At 38.6% G+C, this 14,689-nt stretch overlaps 1 protein-coding gene across 1 annotated transcript in view; it reads right to left on the bottom strand.

Annotated features, from left to right (window-relative positions):
• LOC139716421 (uncharacterized) overlaps positions 1-14,689 on the bottom strand; it is a 77,784-nt gene that overhangs the window by 39,356 nt on the left and 23,739 nt on the right. The window contains exons 14-23 of the mRNA XM_071627967.1: positions 11,572-11,802; positions 10,791-10,979; positions 10,055-10,252; positions 9,313-9,448; positions 8,294-8,409; positions 7,719-7,910; positions 6,699-6,890; positions 5,911-6,114; positions 4,688-4,927; positions 2,338-2,697 (exon numbers count right to left, since the gene is read on the bottom strand). Of these exons, the coding sequence (XP_071484068.1) occupies positions 2,338-2,697; positions 4,688-4,927; positions 5,911-6,114; positions 6,699-6,890; positions 7,719-7,910; positions 8,294-8,409; positions 9,313-9,448; positions 10,055-10,252; positions 10,791-10,979; positions 11,572-11,802 (2,058 nt within the window). The remainder of the gene's footprint in view (positions 1-2,337; positions 2,698-4,687; positions 4,928-5,910; positions 6,115-6,698; positions 6,891-7,718; positions 7,911-8,293; positions 8,410-9,312; positions 9,449-10,054; positions 10,253-10,790; positions 10,980-11,571; positions 11,803-14,689) is intronic.

Here is a 14,689-nt window from a genome sequence, read left to right as displayed (position 1 = left end):
AAGAACATTGTTGGAAACTTTAAACATAAAAATCATACTTTCCAAAGAAATAAATTCTTGAACAGGTAAAATTTTCATCTTAAGAAATAATGGCTTACTGGGAGCTAAATATGAAGAGTTGGTTATCAAACGAATACTGCGTTTATGTAATTTATGAATACGATCAATATTTTTCTTTGTAGTAAAACCCCAAACAATACTACAATGTTTTATGTGAACTGAAACAAACGAATAATACAGCATCTTCAAAATATTCTGTGGAAGAAATTGTAATTTGTACAGAACACCAATACTTTTCGATATTGTTGAACATATATGATTCACATGAGAATTCCAGGACAATTTATCATCAATAAAAACACCCAAAAATTTTATATCATATACTCGTTTAATTTCCTCATCTCTATACATCAATTTCAAATTACTATCAATTTTAGTTCTTGTTCCAAATAATATATAATTGGTCTTATCAACATTCAAAATCAATTTGTTTACCGACAACCAATTTCTTATACAATCAAGTTGAACATTCATATTATAAAATAATGTCTTTGGGTCTGTGCCTTTACAAAATACACTTGTGTCATCTGCAAATAATATATAATCTACATCATATGTTGAATACGGCAAATCATTTATATACAATAAAAAAAGAAGAGGCCCAAGAATAGATCCTTGTGGTACTCCACATTTTATTTCTTTAAGATTAGATGGGACATCATTAATATTTGTTAATTGCTTACGATTTGAGAGATAACTTGTAAATAATTTTAATGGAGTACCCCTCGAACCATAATAACATAATTTTTGTAACAAAATGAAATGGTCTATAACATCAAATGCTTTGGTTAAATCAATAAATACCGTTAAAGCATATTCTTTATCATCTATAGCCTGATTTATCTTATTAATCAGTTGTAATATTGCCGTTTCTGTTGAATATCTCTGCCTGAAACCATATTGATTACTAATAAGTATATTATATTTATTCAAAAATTCTCTTAACCTATTATAAATACATTTTTTCTAATATTTTCAAAAATATAGGCAATACTGATATTGGACGATAATAATTCACATCAGTTAATTGTCCTCTTTTATGTATAGGTGTGACTCGTGCAATTTTCATTTTTTCATGGAAAGTACCAGTACGCAAACATTCATTAACAATAATACATAACGGAACACAAATCAATGAAATAACACATTTAACCACCTTGATATCAATATCATCAATACCAGAGCTGATGTTGTTCTTCATGTTATTAACTATAGTTATTATTTCATCGTTTGTTATTGGCTTCAAAAAAAGAGTATTACTATTTGGCATTTTCAAATAATCTTGAAAAGACTTATTCTCATTTACATCATTTTTTAAATCTTGCAATTTTGAACCAATATTAACAAAGTATTCATTGAATGTGTTCACAATATCTTGACTGTTGGTAACTTTTTCATTACCGAAATGAAGAGACTCAATAACTGTATTTTTCTGACTTTTATACAAAATATTATTAATCAATTTCCAAATACTTTTCATATTACCTTTTACTTTATCAAATATCCTATTAAAAAAGCTGTTAAATCATCTCTTACAAAACATTTCAACGACTCATGTGTATACACACCTGTTCCACCACCTCTCTTATTTTTCCTATTATTAAAAAAAAAATTATAACCATCAAGGGAATACATAATCTATTGATGAGGATGAATTCAACCCTGTTTCTGTTACTCCTATAACTTTAAATCCATGACTAATACTACTGAGACAGACATTCATTGCAAAATTGCATGGTAAACTTCTGCAATTAAAATGAACTAAGGAAAATGAGTTTGAATATGCATCCCCATACTTTAGATTAAATTCAGAAACATCAAGGTAAGTATTTAACAAATCATTACTACTCATTGCATTGGCATTATCGATTTTGAGGTGATTGGGGGTTACTGAGAATAAGACTTTTTACACTTTTTGGGTACTGACAGTAAGACTTTCGACATTTTTTAAGGCAAAATTTCATACAGTGTAATTGTGCATAGATGAACATGCATGTATCATGACTAACTGAGTTTCCAATAGAACAGAGGTTAGAAATAGAATGAAGAGAAAGTACACTAAAAACAAAATATTGACACATTAAAAAACTGTTATTTTAAACAAACATTACAAACTAACAACCAAATTGTGATCTCAGAAATGACAATGGTAAGCTGGGTAGGAGCACTGGATTGATCATATTTTAAAGTTTACCAGGAAAATCAATAGCAGGAGGCATATCAGAAAAAAAAGAAAAGAAAAAAATCACGGTTATATTTCTGTGAAAATACCCTAACGCAATTTCTTCAGGTCCTCTTCGCAGGTGATCAGCTTTGTTATGTTTTTCCCCCCAGATGCAGCGACAAGAGCTATTATGCGTCCGTCTGAAGACCAGGCCGATTTGACGTTTTCTGCACTGCGAGCCATCGATAGAAGTTTTTGATTTTTCAGGGTCAGGTCTTCCACAATCACAACTCCTGTTCCTTTCAGCTTTCTGCGGTTGGCGATGATTTCCCTCCTTTTTCTGTAGCTGGACAGCTTGACGATGATTGGGCGGGGATGGGCTTTTCGGTTGGATGCTCCTTCCGAAGGGTGGACCATCGTTGAGGGTGATGATGCGTCCGCACTGATCCTGTGCGATGAGAGCGATCGATGTCCTTCATCGGATCCAATGACACACCCAGCTTTGACCTGATGATGTCAGCAGCTAACGTGTCAGTATTCTCCCCTTTTCTCTCTTGCAGGCCGAAGATGCGGATACATGACCTCCTGGAATACTGCTCCTCATTGTTCAGAGAGTTTTCCAAGCGTGTCTGGTTGTTTTGTTCCAGCTTGGCTATCTTATCCTCCAGGACTTTCACTTCTTTGTCTTTTTTTCTCCAGATTTTGTTTCAGGTCAAAGACTTCGCCTTGAATGGTTTCCACTTTTGTGTAGATTTTATCAAGTTTCTTTTCGATGGCATTGCAGACAATGGACTCCAGCAGGCTAGCAAATTCTTGATTCTTGACAAGGTCTGTCGTCACTTGGCTTGCAATGGCAGCTGTTTGCCTGGAGTTCAGCTGAGTTGCCATTGTGCTGGATGTGAATGGCAGGATTTATAACTACAGCAGGAACAAAAGCTTCAGTGGAAAGGCGATAAGCTGGCTTCCAGAGAGAAGGTGGCTTGAAATCCTTACATGAAGATCAGTATATGGGACCAGCACAGAAATTTCCTTTAATCATTGCTGTACCCTTGCCTCAAGTTCCAATCCAGAATAACTCCAAATGGGAAAGAATTAGAGATCCAACATAGTCCCTGCCTGTCTTGGTGTTATTCCTGATGAAGGTACAGTTTTCAATTTGTTGTTTAGGGCAGATAAACCAAGTAAAGTTGAGCTCAATTACAGACACAAAAATTACAGGACTTCAATGAAGGCCGCCTATAGCAAAATTTGATTCAAACCTTTCAATATTTTGTCGTAGTGGCGCTCCGCTTGTAAACAAACGCAATTTGGTATTGTCTGTTTTTCCAGACCCTTTGACAACTGAATTCCGTGGCGACAAAGTCGCCGTACGGGCAAAGGCCTTTGCCGAAGGAAAAAATCCTTTGCAGGACAAAACCACCTTAAAGGGGAAGGCTAGTACCTGATCAGTGGGAATCAGTGCGAATGCTGGGGGATGATTGTTCCAATCCCTGTGGGTTTCATTTAAGAGTACATTATATACCTACTGTTGTGTGAAAATTATTTGCTTCAGAACGGTTTCATATTCAAGTAATGTGCAGATTAATGCCCCGTCACTGACCAGGGACGCTTACCTGGAAACATTAAACTGCACATTACTTGAATATGAGACCATTCTGAAGCAAATAGTTTTCACACAACAATAGATATATAATGTACTCTTGAATGAATCCCATAAGGATTGGAACAATCATCTCCCAGCATTTCCACTGATTCCCATTGATCAGTTACTAGCCTTCCCCTTTAAACTATACTAGTTTTTGACGTTGAGGGGGTTAATATCCTGAATAGGCGAAAGATATAGGCAGAGGGTTTGGAAGCCAGACTAAAATTGGCCGCGCATTTGGCCCAGTTTACGTTTACAATGAGAAAAGGCCGGGCTCGGCCGCGGCTCGGCCGCGGCCGAGACCACCTCCAGAGCGAGGCCAAATGCGAGGCCAATTTTGGCCTCGCATTTGGCCTTTTGCGCGTTTACACTGAAATGAAGGTAGACTCGGCCGCGGCCGAGCCGCGGCCGAGCCTCGCACTGTAAACGGGGTCTAGGTTAGTTTTTAGCAAACAGACTGTACACTGCGAAGCCATGAGAAAGGGGTAAACTATAACATTGCGTGGGTAGCGTATCAAAAGAATGTGTGTTCTTTCAGAGGCTCACTCCATCGAATGTGAAGAATTTCACTGGCCAACAGATTTAGAGTTAGCTTTATAACATCAGCTGTCCAACGAAAGTTCTAAATTTTTGAAATATTCTACCTTCCACCTAACTGAAAACCAAGTATTTATTATGTATGACACCACAGGTCATTGAAGGTGTATGTCAATTCATATGTAAAAGAAAGATATTGAGAATAGTGCGAGGCTTAAATGAAAAGCTTTCTGTTTTTGCATAAGATCCCATATCAAGACGCTCTGCTTTCAATAATCTACCTCGAACGTCGACATCAAAGGAACAAGTGGCTTCATTGTCCGCCTCGTCTTTAGCCCGGCAGTTGACCTCGTAGTCTCCCTCAGTGAAGACACCTTTTTGCCTGTCACAGGACAGCGAGGGTGACGTCGGACCATTATCCACGGCGGACACATTCCACGAGACACTGACCTCAGTTGACCCACGTGGAACGTACGTCACGAAATCGGCAGGGCATGGTGTAAATTTGGGATCTTCGACATCTGTAGTAGGACAATCAACCCATTCAAAAGGAAATACCTCATTCAAATCCAATTTAAAGAGTAGCGATAATAATACCTTCAATGATGATGACAAAGATTATGATAATGATAAATGCAAAAAGATAAGAATGACAAAAATGACTTCATACAAAATAAAAAATGTAAACAGTAACAACGATTAACATACTGTCTGTGCCTAAGTGAGTAACGATATTTAAATGAAATAAAAGGGAATGTTTGACTATTGAAGGACAATGCTATGTCATTATCATATTATTTGCAACTGTTAGGGATAGTGTATTTGAGAGCTTAACGTTTAACAGATTTGATATCGCCGCTTCAAATGATAGCCAACGAGTAATTAATAAAATTGACACAAAAAACGCGACTGACACTAAAATTCCTTTACCTCGAATTATAATATAGTAATAGCTGGTTTTTATATAGCGCATTTCACATTTGTTAAGTATCTACCCTAATAGCTCACTGTACCACAAAGATCTTCTGAACATTTCAAAAGCATGGAGTACGTTTCTCTGTAATGACAGTGATGTGATTCAAACATCGATCAAGTTTGAAGAAGTTCAATGACTCTTCACTGGATTACGATTTATTAAGTGACTAATTCAAACTACAAATTTTGTACATTGCCCACAACGGAAATTTGGGAGGTTTGCTACAAATCTGCATCAGAATTGTTTGCTTGCACCAAGGATATCGGAAGCTAGAAGCATTACCACTCCATTCCTCTCCTTACCCTCCTTCTCACCCTTGAAAAATAAAACGACAGAGGACTTTCAGGTTTGTAGAAAAATATCCAACGACCAAATACTCCCAGATTATTCGACTGATGTGCAATGAAAAATAAATTGGTACGAAAAGTGATTACGGGGTTAAACATAGAATCCAGCAAAAATACACTGGCATGACCGTAAGAAAGAAGGTGAAAATTACAGTGATTTTAAGTAACCACTGAGCGATACCTTGGCAGGTGACAGCCGAAATGTCGGTTGGAAACCACAAGCCGTTACCCTGACAAGTTAGGATCGACGATGATAGTGGAGTAACTCGGAAACCTTTAACATCGCAAGATATCATGCAGACTTCACCGAAACTTGGATTCGTCGAGCACTGTCCGACAGTAACACCTCTCTTCGCGGCGGGGTTTAAAGCTGGACATGCCGTGGCTGTGTAATGTCAGATTAAGGCGAGTAGTAGTGAAAACGTGTTTTGTCCCGTTTCTTTCTTTGTGATTGATTTAAATCTGTCTCTTTTCCGCTCTAAAATGCACCTACACATATACACACAGTCACCAAAACACCGCCCCCAAACAAACACACACAATACACACATTATGATATCAACTTTCTTTTTTGTCAGATCTTAAAGAGAAACTGTATGAAGAAGCTCACATTATTATTGCACATTACTCGATAAGCTGTTTGACTAATATCAGAAATGTAGGGCCTACATATATGACATCTGAACGCACTTCACAGAAAAAAATGAAACAACAATAAAACTGTACTATTCAAGACAACTGATATATCAACGAAATATACGATATACCTCGCCATTTTCTACACAAAAGGTGTAATCTGCATACTAGTAACTGTGAAACAGTTTACGAATCAACCATGGGTAATTATAGTTCATTATTAACCTGGTATTTATGGATTTTGAGAACTTCCCCTAAGGATACGACGACGAATGGTTCATGCTTGACTTGTTTGAGGACTATAGAATCCTGCTTTTAGTAGCACGCCCTCACCTCGGCAAGAGAAGTTATTACTTGACCACGTGCCGTCTGCTTGGCAGATGGCACTACTCTCACCAACACCCTCAAAGCCGTAGGGACAGTAGAAGTAGCAGCGGGTCCCGAACACCTCAGGGTACCGAGGGCTCCGCGGGCAGCCAGACTTGATGACGTCAGGTGGCAGGGCGAGGGCTGGACAGGTTTTAGCTGATGACAGATGCGAAACAAGATGTATGTTAATCGTTTCTTTGTTTGCAAAACTCACTTTATTATAGTAAAAATACGTGGCACTGTCATTTTTCATCGTGTTCAAAACGTAGCTGTCGTGTCTTGCTGATACCTTGATAGCCTTCACAACAACTTTGGTTGTTAAGACATGGTCCTCGACATAAAGCTTACTTGCCAGTGCTTGCAGGTACACATGTATTCAGTCTACTATGGCAACTTTGGCTAACAATACCGCCTCTCACACAGTGTCTATTTAGTTTGAGGTGTTATTGCGAAGAAGATATTTCAGCCACTGATCACCTAAGTCTCTCTGGTAAACAAGTACTGCGTATACATTACAAAATCTGACAAAGAATGAAATAATTAATGATTGTTGTAATCGTTATGAATATCAGTCTGTGCATAGCATTCTATTCGTCAAAACTCTTCTAAAGGTTGATTTGCTTTATGTCACGACTGGTTAATGTTCTATTATGTTAAGTTGTTTTGAAAGTTTCGCATAATGTATCGTGGTAATGTACTATAATTAAGAGGACTACATCATACAGTCAGCTTTCTACCAGCTCCTCAACTTGCATTTACAGTCTTTTATGAAACAAGATGTGTTTTAATATGATATTACATGTCTGTCGCATGGAATATACTAGTCGTTTGTAATTGTACATGTATACGTATCGTTTGGACTTGAAAACAAAGATAAAAGAAAAAAAAAACGAGTCATCCATAGAATAGAGAAGACACATGTGAGTGTCTCTCCGTGTGTATAATTAATTTGAACATGTCCTCTAACCCTTGCTGATTTCCTACCTTGACATTTTGGCTGAGTCCCATCCCACGAGGCAGGTGCTTGACCGCCATGCAGTTCGCACGACCTGTTTGAGGGTCCAGTCAGCTCGTAACCCTCGTTACACTGGAACCAGCAAACTGAGCCGAAGATACGCGAAGTGCAGTCGATGAGAGAACCGTGTGAGGGCGCTTGCAGAGGCGAACACCTGAAAACTGTACGAACCATCATCAAGGGTCATAATTTTTATAGTTATGTGTGACTTATGGCGTGTATGTACCAGCATTAATGAAAAAGTAAATATGACGAAACTATAGCTCATTCAAAGTTGAATGAATATGAGCTTATTTAAAAACAAGAAGGACTAACGATCATGTAAAGGTCCTATATCAAGTAAAATCGAAAACACGATGTAGCTTGCAATATTTTACAAAAATCTTGAAAACGAGTAAAAGAGGAATCTCTTTATCTTGTCTAGGCCTCTATTACATATCTGTATGCGATGTGTCTGTGCTAACTAACTAACTAACTAAAATGGTTGCTGGATGTCATTGCCTCTTTAAAATTACATCCTGACACCCGGGATACAAGAACGCACCCGTAACGGAGACATAGATGTCACAGATAGCGGAGTTTCCTTCCGGGTCAGTGGCTGTGTACGTGACAGACGTTGCTCCTTCTGGATATTCGCTCCGAGGTAAAACACCAGGAAGGCTAGAAAAACAAGGTTTATTTTGGTCACAGTCTCTTGAATGTATGATTTTTACTGAACACTAACCATCAATTCACAATATTTTCTATCGGAGAAACCAAAATCTGATATCACAGTATAGCACTCTCATTTTTCATTTTACATACACATGTATTGACGGTTGACGGAATTTGTAAATAAAGAGCTAAAAGAAACACAAATACAATGTCTGTTAGCTAGATATTTTAACGAGTTGCACGATACTTTCCTCTATCCTATATTTCCTTTTAGCAGGTATTCATCACAGTTAACGGTCCTATTAAAGGAGAATGGAACTAAAATGCATGTACACATGTGGATTGAGTGAATTCAGTAATATTGATAGAACACTTTAGACAATCCGTTGAAAAGTTATAGGCCTAATAAATGTTTACAGTTTCGTTGCAACCATCGTTGGATGAGAGGACTACTACAGTTCGTGACGTCACGTATGTGCAAAGATATAAAGAAAATAAAAAGACAATGTTATATGATTTCTTGTTTTACATACATCCCCTCGACTTGATACTGACATAATGTGAATGGTAATATTATTCCCCCTGCTTTTTTGAAAAAGGTAGTTCAAGGGCTTTTTCATTATGCAAGAAAAGTAAAAATACAATGAATTCCTTTATATCTTCTTATATCATTGTAAATAGATAGCGTCAAAAAGTGTTGTATAGTCTTCTCATTCAGTCTTTAACGTTAAAAATTCATAATTTTGTGAATGGGTTGTCCGATTGTCCTCAAACTTTGCTGATGTGTTCGACCAATATAGCTACATTCCCTTAATTCACATATATCTTTGGTTTTTTTACTTTTACTTGTATGCTTCATTCAAAATTCACAACTACGAAATCATGAAGTTAAGAGATTGCCACACTCACAGCTGAACAGTAACATTGCCCGAGTTATCGGTGGCCGTTGGAGTAGGAATGTTCATTCTGACGCTTGTGTAGCCTCTATCGGCTTGATAGCTTGAAAATGACGGACAGGGAATGTCAAACACTGGTGCTTGGATATCTGTAAAATGTTCGAGGGTATAAGAAAGTTACTAGAGACCATTTTCTACAATGTATACGGCAAATGGACTAAATAAGGAAAAACAGAAAATATGAGCGCATATACAACACAATTCATTATACACATGGATGCAACTACATACTTAGAAAAAGAGCTTTACGAAGAAGTGTCTATTGACTCTGTGCTCGGCTCCCTGCTTAATCTCAAAGCCATTTTTAGTGGCATATGTAGTGATCTAGCTTTTGGAAGTCGTTCCCCCAATTTTATGCCCCCACATTGGATAGAGGCTACACCAAAAAGATTTAAGACAAGACATTTTACACAAAATTGAATAAATCAGGGGAGCTGAAAAAGAACATAACCATACGTACGAAACAAATGTATGATTACGTTTAATTGCAAAAGTTGTATCTGCATTACCCGCTATTAGATATCTATTCTATTCGTGTGTGTTGGGGGGGGGGGGATCCCCCCTCCCCGCTTCGATAGGAAGAATCTCCTGACGGAACCCTAGGAATGGGTTTTGTTGTGATTCATCTGGTATATTGCAACCAAAAATACACACAAATACACGCATCAAAACGCAATAAACTCCGACGGGCTCACCTTGACATACGACAGCTCGAGAGTCGCTCCACCTCCCCGACGAAGCACAAGTCTTTTGAAAGGGTCCTACCCGCTGAAAGCCTACGTCACATAGCAGGGAACAGGTAGTGTCATACGGGACACTAGCGGCCTGGGTACACTCTTCTGGTGTCACAGATCCATGCATCAGTCTTTCTAGTGGTGGGCACGTTATTGGCACTGTACGCCACCATCACCAGCAAACACCGATAAAAGATAAAGATTCGCCTTTGAGCTTTTATGGAAAGATATCGAGTCATAAACTTCAGACTTTACGCTCACATGTTAGTTTTTGAGCAAATGAGCGAATTGACTATGAATTTCATTCCCCCCTCATCATAACTGCCTTTACTTTTTGGGGGGAAATGCGTACGAGAATACATAAAAATCTTTACGATCGACTCGAACACCTTTAGATCTAGTGACTCATGAAATGATAACTACACACTTAATTTACAGACAGTTTAGTGTCATCTATGCGCATGCAGAGTATGTTATTTTAATCTTATTTGCGATGGCATTCAATTAGTGAGCAAGTGAATATACTCTTAGAGAAACTAAAACATGTGGAATAGATTTGCAAAGTAAGGCCAAAATTTCTTAATTTAATTTTTGGTGTCCTATTTTTTTTCCAATTTGACAATTTATGATAAGAGGCACTACTTTAAACGAAAATGTTAGGAATGTATTTTGATGGTAAGTGAGGAAAGTGACGAACCATCGCACGTCAGATTTTGCCCCGACAGCGTCCCGTCAGCCTGACACCTTCTGGTGGAAGACAATCTCCCGTCGGCAGAAGAATACCCTTCGATACATGACAATTGACACACGTCACCATAGCTTGAAGCCTCTGAAGGACAGCCGGACACAACTCCGTTGGGTAGGTTCGGTAATCTACATGTGACAACTGAAATAAGGAGTATGGCAACTTAGCTCTTTTGCCATTAACATCCTTCGTGAAAACAGTGATAATAGTAATGGCAATGATGGTGATGATAATGATAATACTGCTATTTCTATTATAGAATTGAATTTTGTTCAAGCGGACCCTGCTCCTAAGCGAGGGGGGGGGGAGGGGGAGGGGGAGGGACGGTGCGTGGATGTATGTTTGATTACCGCGGTTCATCAGGTGTCATGGTCGTAACATTAGTATTGTGGTCGAGGCAATGCAGTAACATTCCGCTAAGAATGACCCTCCAATAGACTGACAAAATTCTACCAAAAATATCGGAAGTGTAAATTATCAAAACAGATTGATGATGATCACATCCTCAAACAATTGAAACACTCCTTAAAAATTACGAGATTACCCCAACCACCCCACAAAAAAAAAAGAGTGAGTTTGCAATTTTCCGTCTTTCCTAAGGCTGGGAAAGAACAACAAGTATAATAAGGTTTCCAAGGATTACTACAGGCGATGTTGATTTCAGCTTGTATGATTTTACGTCGGTGAAAATTTCATGCTAAAAGGAAAAGAAGATAATTTCTTTCAAACTTACTGTTACATGTCGGAGTGGGTTCATTCCACGCGCCAACAGTAGACCTTAACCCGGTACGGTTGCACGTCATCGTGTACGCCTCATCATCGACAGCCGGTGAAAGTTCATAGCCCTCGTCGCAGGAGACGGAGCACCTCGAGCCGTAGACTGCGCCATTCTGGCAAGCACCATGACCTTCGTCCAAGATAACATCACCATTGGCAGGGGCGTGTAACGGCAGGCATCTCGTCACTGAAAAAAAGATTATATATATATATATATATATATATATATATATATACATATATATATATATAATATATATATACATATATATATATATATTTATATACATATATATATATATATATGTATATATATATATATATATATATATATATATATATATGTTGATAAGGTAGTCCACGTGTTGGCAAGATAAAAAGATAAGTAACAAAGCTGCAACAAAGTTCATGCTGTATTCACCAACGGTTTATTTCTTGACACAAATTTTCGGGCGTCTCGCCGCCCTTTCTCAAGTGTTGATACTGAGAGAACAATAACAAAATTAAGCCATAACAATATATTGCAACCGTGTTACTAAGGATGCGCGCTTTAACGCATCCATGCTAGGCATCCTAACACCCAGCGCGCATCCTGGCAACAGTACAATGTTACGTCATAATGAAATTACAATGAGTATAAAGCATACATGAAAAAAATTGGCACGACTGATACAGAAGTAATTCCTCTGAATACGCAGCTGCGGTGGTAATGTAAAAGCAGTGCATTATTTCTTTCAAAATTCAACATACACATAAATTAACTTTAATTCTAGTGTATAGATAATCTTTACATAATCTGAAATTATCATGATCAATATAAACATTCGATTTTTTTTAAATCAAACTGAATCGTCACACTGATGGTTATGCAAAATATGTGCAAGCAGTTTACCATTCCTTTCAAACTTCAGCATACACATACATTAACTTCCAAATTCTGGTGAGTAGATAGTCTTTAAATAATCTGAGACTATAGCATGAATATGAAATACGTGAAAAATCATATTTTTCTTCTTTTGATTAAATAGATACGTCACAATACGTCTCGGAGTGGAAAAAAGACTGGTTCCAAGAAATGGTTAAAAGGAGCGTCAGCATTATATCACTCAAGCAATATAATGATAAGATCTATTGCAGCGGGGTAAACGGGAGAACATACAACAATAAGCGGCGCACCTACTTGTAAAAAGTGTAGTTCGTGAGCCATGATAGATCTATGTTCATGCCCTGTCCCTGGAAGCTTCGTGTGCGGATGATTGTTTTTAGTTCTTTCACGTGTCTTTCTTCAAATGCTTCCATGTCCTTGTATAAAATGCAACATTGCAGATCTGTTAGTGTGTGATTTGGTTTGTTGAAGTGTTGTGCGACTGGATGTTGTGTTTGACTTCTAATGATTGTGCTTTTGTGATTGTTGAAACGCTGTCTAAAATTTGTTGTTTCTCCGATGTAGACAGCCAGGGGACATTGCTTGCATGTAAGGCTGTATACTACATTCTTGCTGTTGCAGTCCCCTGACGTCGGATGGAGGGTGTGGCCGGAGCCAAGTGTGATATCTGTATCTGTGATTAGGTGAGCGCATATTTGACATCGTTTGTTTCCACATTTATGATTTCCAGTAGGATTGATTGTTCTGTTGACTCGAGATCGTGTAAGCAAACTCTTCAGGTTGCGTGGCTGTCGTTGTGCATGTAAGGGACGTGCTGTTAACTCGGGAGCTACCGATTGGACTTGTTTGAGAGTAGGCCATTCTTTCCTCACTTCCTTCATGAACTGTTGTGATGTGGGATGATATGTTGTTACAAAGACTTTGCGTGTGTGTGAGTCTTTGGGTTTCAGATTATCATGATGTAGTAAGGATGAGCGTCTTTTTGCTATCGCGCGGTCCCTACCTGCTTGCACAATGTCTAACGGGTACCCCGCTGCAACGAATTTTTGCCCCAGCTTCAAAGACGCATCCAGAAATTCCTTGTGATCAGAAATGATTCGTCTGTAGCGGAGCATTTGACTGTACACAATTGACCTCTTAATATGATTAGGATGGAAGCTGTTGTACGTAAGATACGTCTGTCTGTCTGTAGGTTTGTGGTAAACAGACGTGTTCAGCTTCCCTCCTTCTTTGCGGATAGTCACATCAAGAAAGTGTACTTCTGACCTAGAGCTGTCCATAGTAAATTTGATGTCGGGATGAACCATGTTGAGCTTGGAGTGGAACTCCGACAGCTGTTCGTCAGAATGGGGCCAAATGAGAAAAATGTCGTCAATGTAGCGGACGAACATGCTAGGTTTTAGAGTTTCTTTCGAGAGGAATTCTTCCTCGAGTACGGCCATAAAAATACTGGCATACGCTGGCGCAAATTTAGTACCCATGGCAGTACCCTGAGTTTGTAGAAAGCATTCATCATCAAATGTGAAGTAATTATGTTTCAAGATGAACTGGGCAAGACGACAAATGTCTTCTATGGGCATGTCAGAAGAAGGGTCGTGTTTGGTCAAAAATCTACGCAATGCATTAACCCCATCGGAGTGAGGAATGTTCGTGTACAGACTGACGACATCCAAAGTGACTAGAGTGCAATTTGGAGGAAGCTGAATGTTGTCGAGTCTATTAAGAAAATCATTGGTATCTTTTACATAGCTCTCGACGTTATGTAAGACCCCTTGTAGATACTTGTCAATGAAAGCTGACATCGGTTCAGTAAGTGAACCTACACTGGAAACAATTGGCCGTCCAGGCGGAATGATCTTATGTTCTCTCGATAACTCAGTAATTTCGGAAGTTTCCAAATCTTCAGCATTTTTGTCAGTGGCATTTGCTACCATCGTCGGAAGTTTATGGATCTTAGGTAATGTGTAAAATCTACTAGTTACCGGCTTACTTGGTACAAGTTGTTTCGCTTCTCTCTTATCGATGTGTTTCAGGTTATTACAAAGAGTCTCAGCTTCCTTCGTGAACAAGCTCGTAGGGTCACTGTCAAGCTTCTTGTAGAATCTAGTGTCGGACAGTTGTCTTTCCGCCTCGTTGATGTAGTCCGCTGTATCCTGGATGGTGACGGCTCCCCCTTTGTCAGCAGGCT

This window comes from Diadema antillarum, unplaced genomic scaffold (genome assembly GCF_040938485.1).
Source record: "Diadema antillarum isolate AM-2024a unplaced genomic scaffold, OU_Dant_1.0 scf00000065, whole genome shotgun sequence".
Classification (NCBI taxonomy): Eukaryota; Metazoa; Echinodermata; class Echinoidea; order Diadematoida; family Diadematidae; genus Diadema; species Diadema antillarum.
Note: the sequence above shows the minus strand (reverse complement) of the source record. Positions and strands in the feature narration are given on the sequence as shown.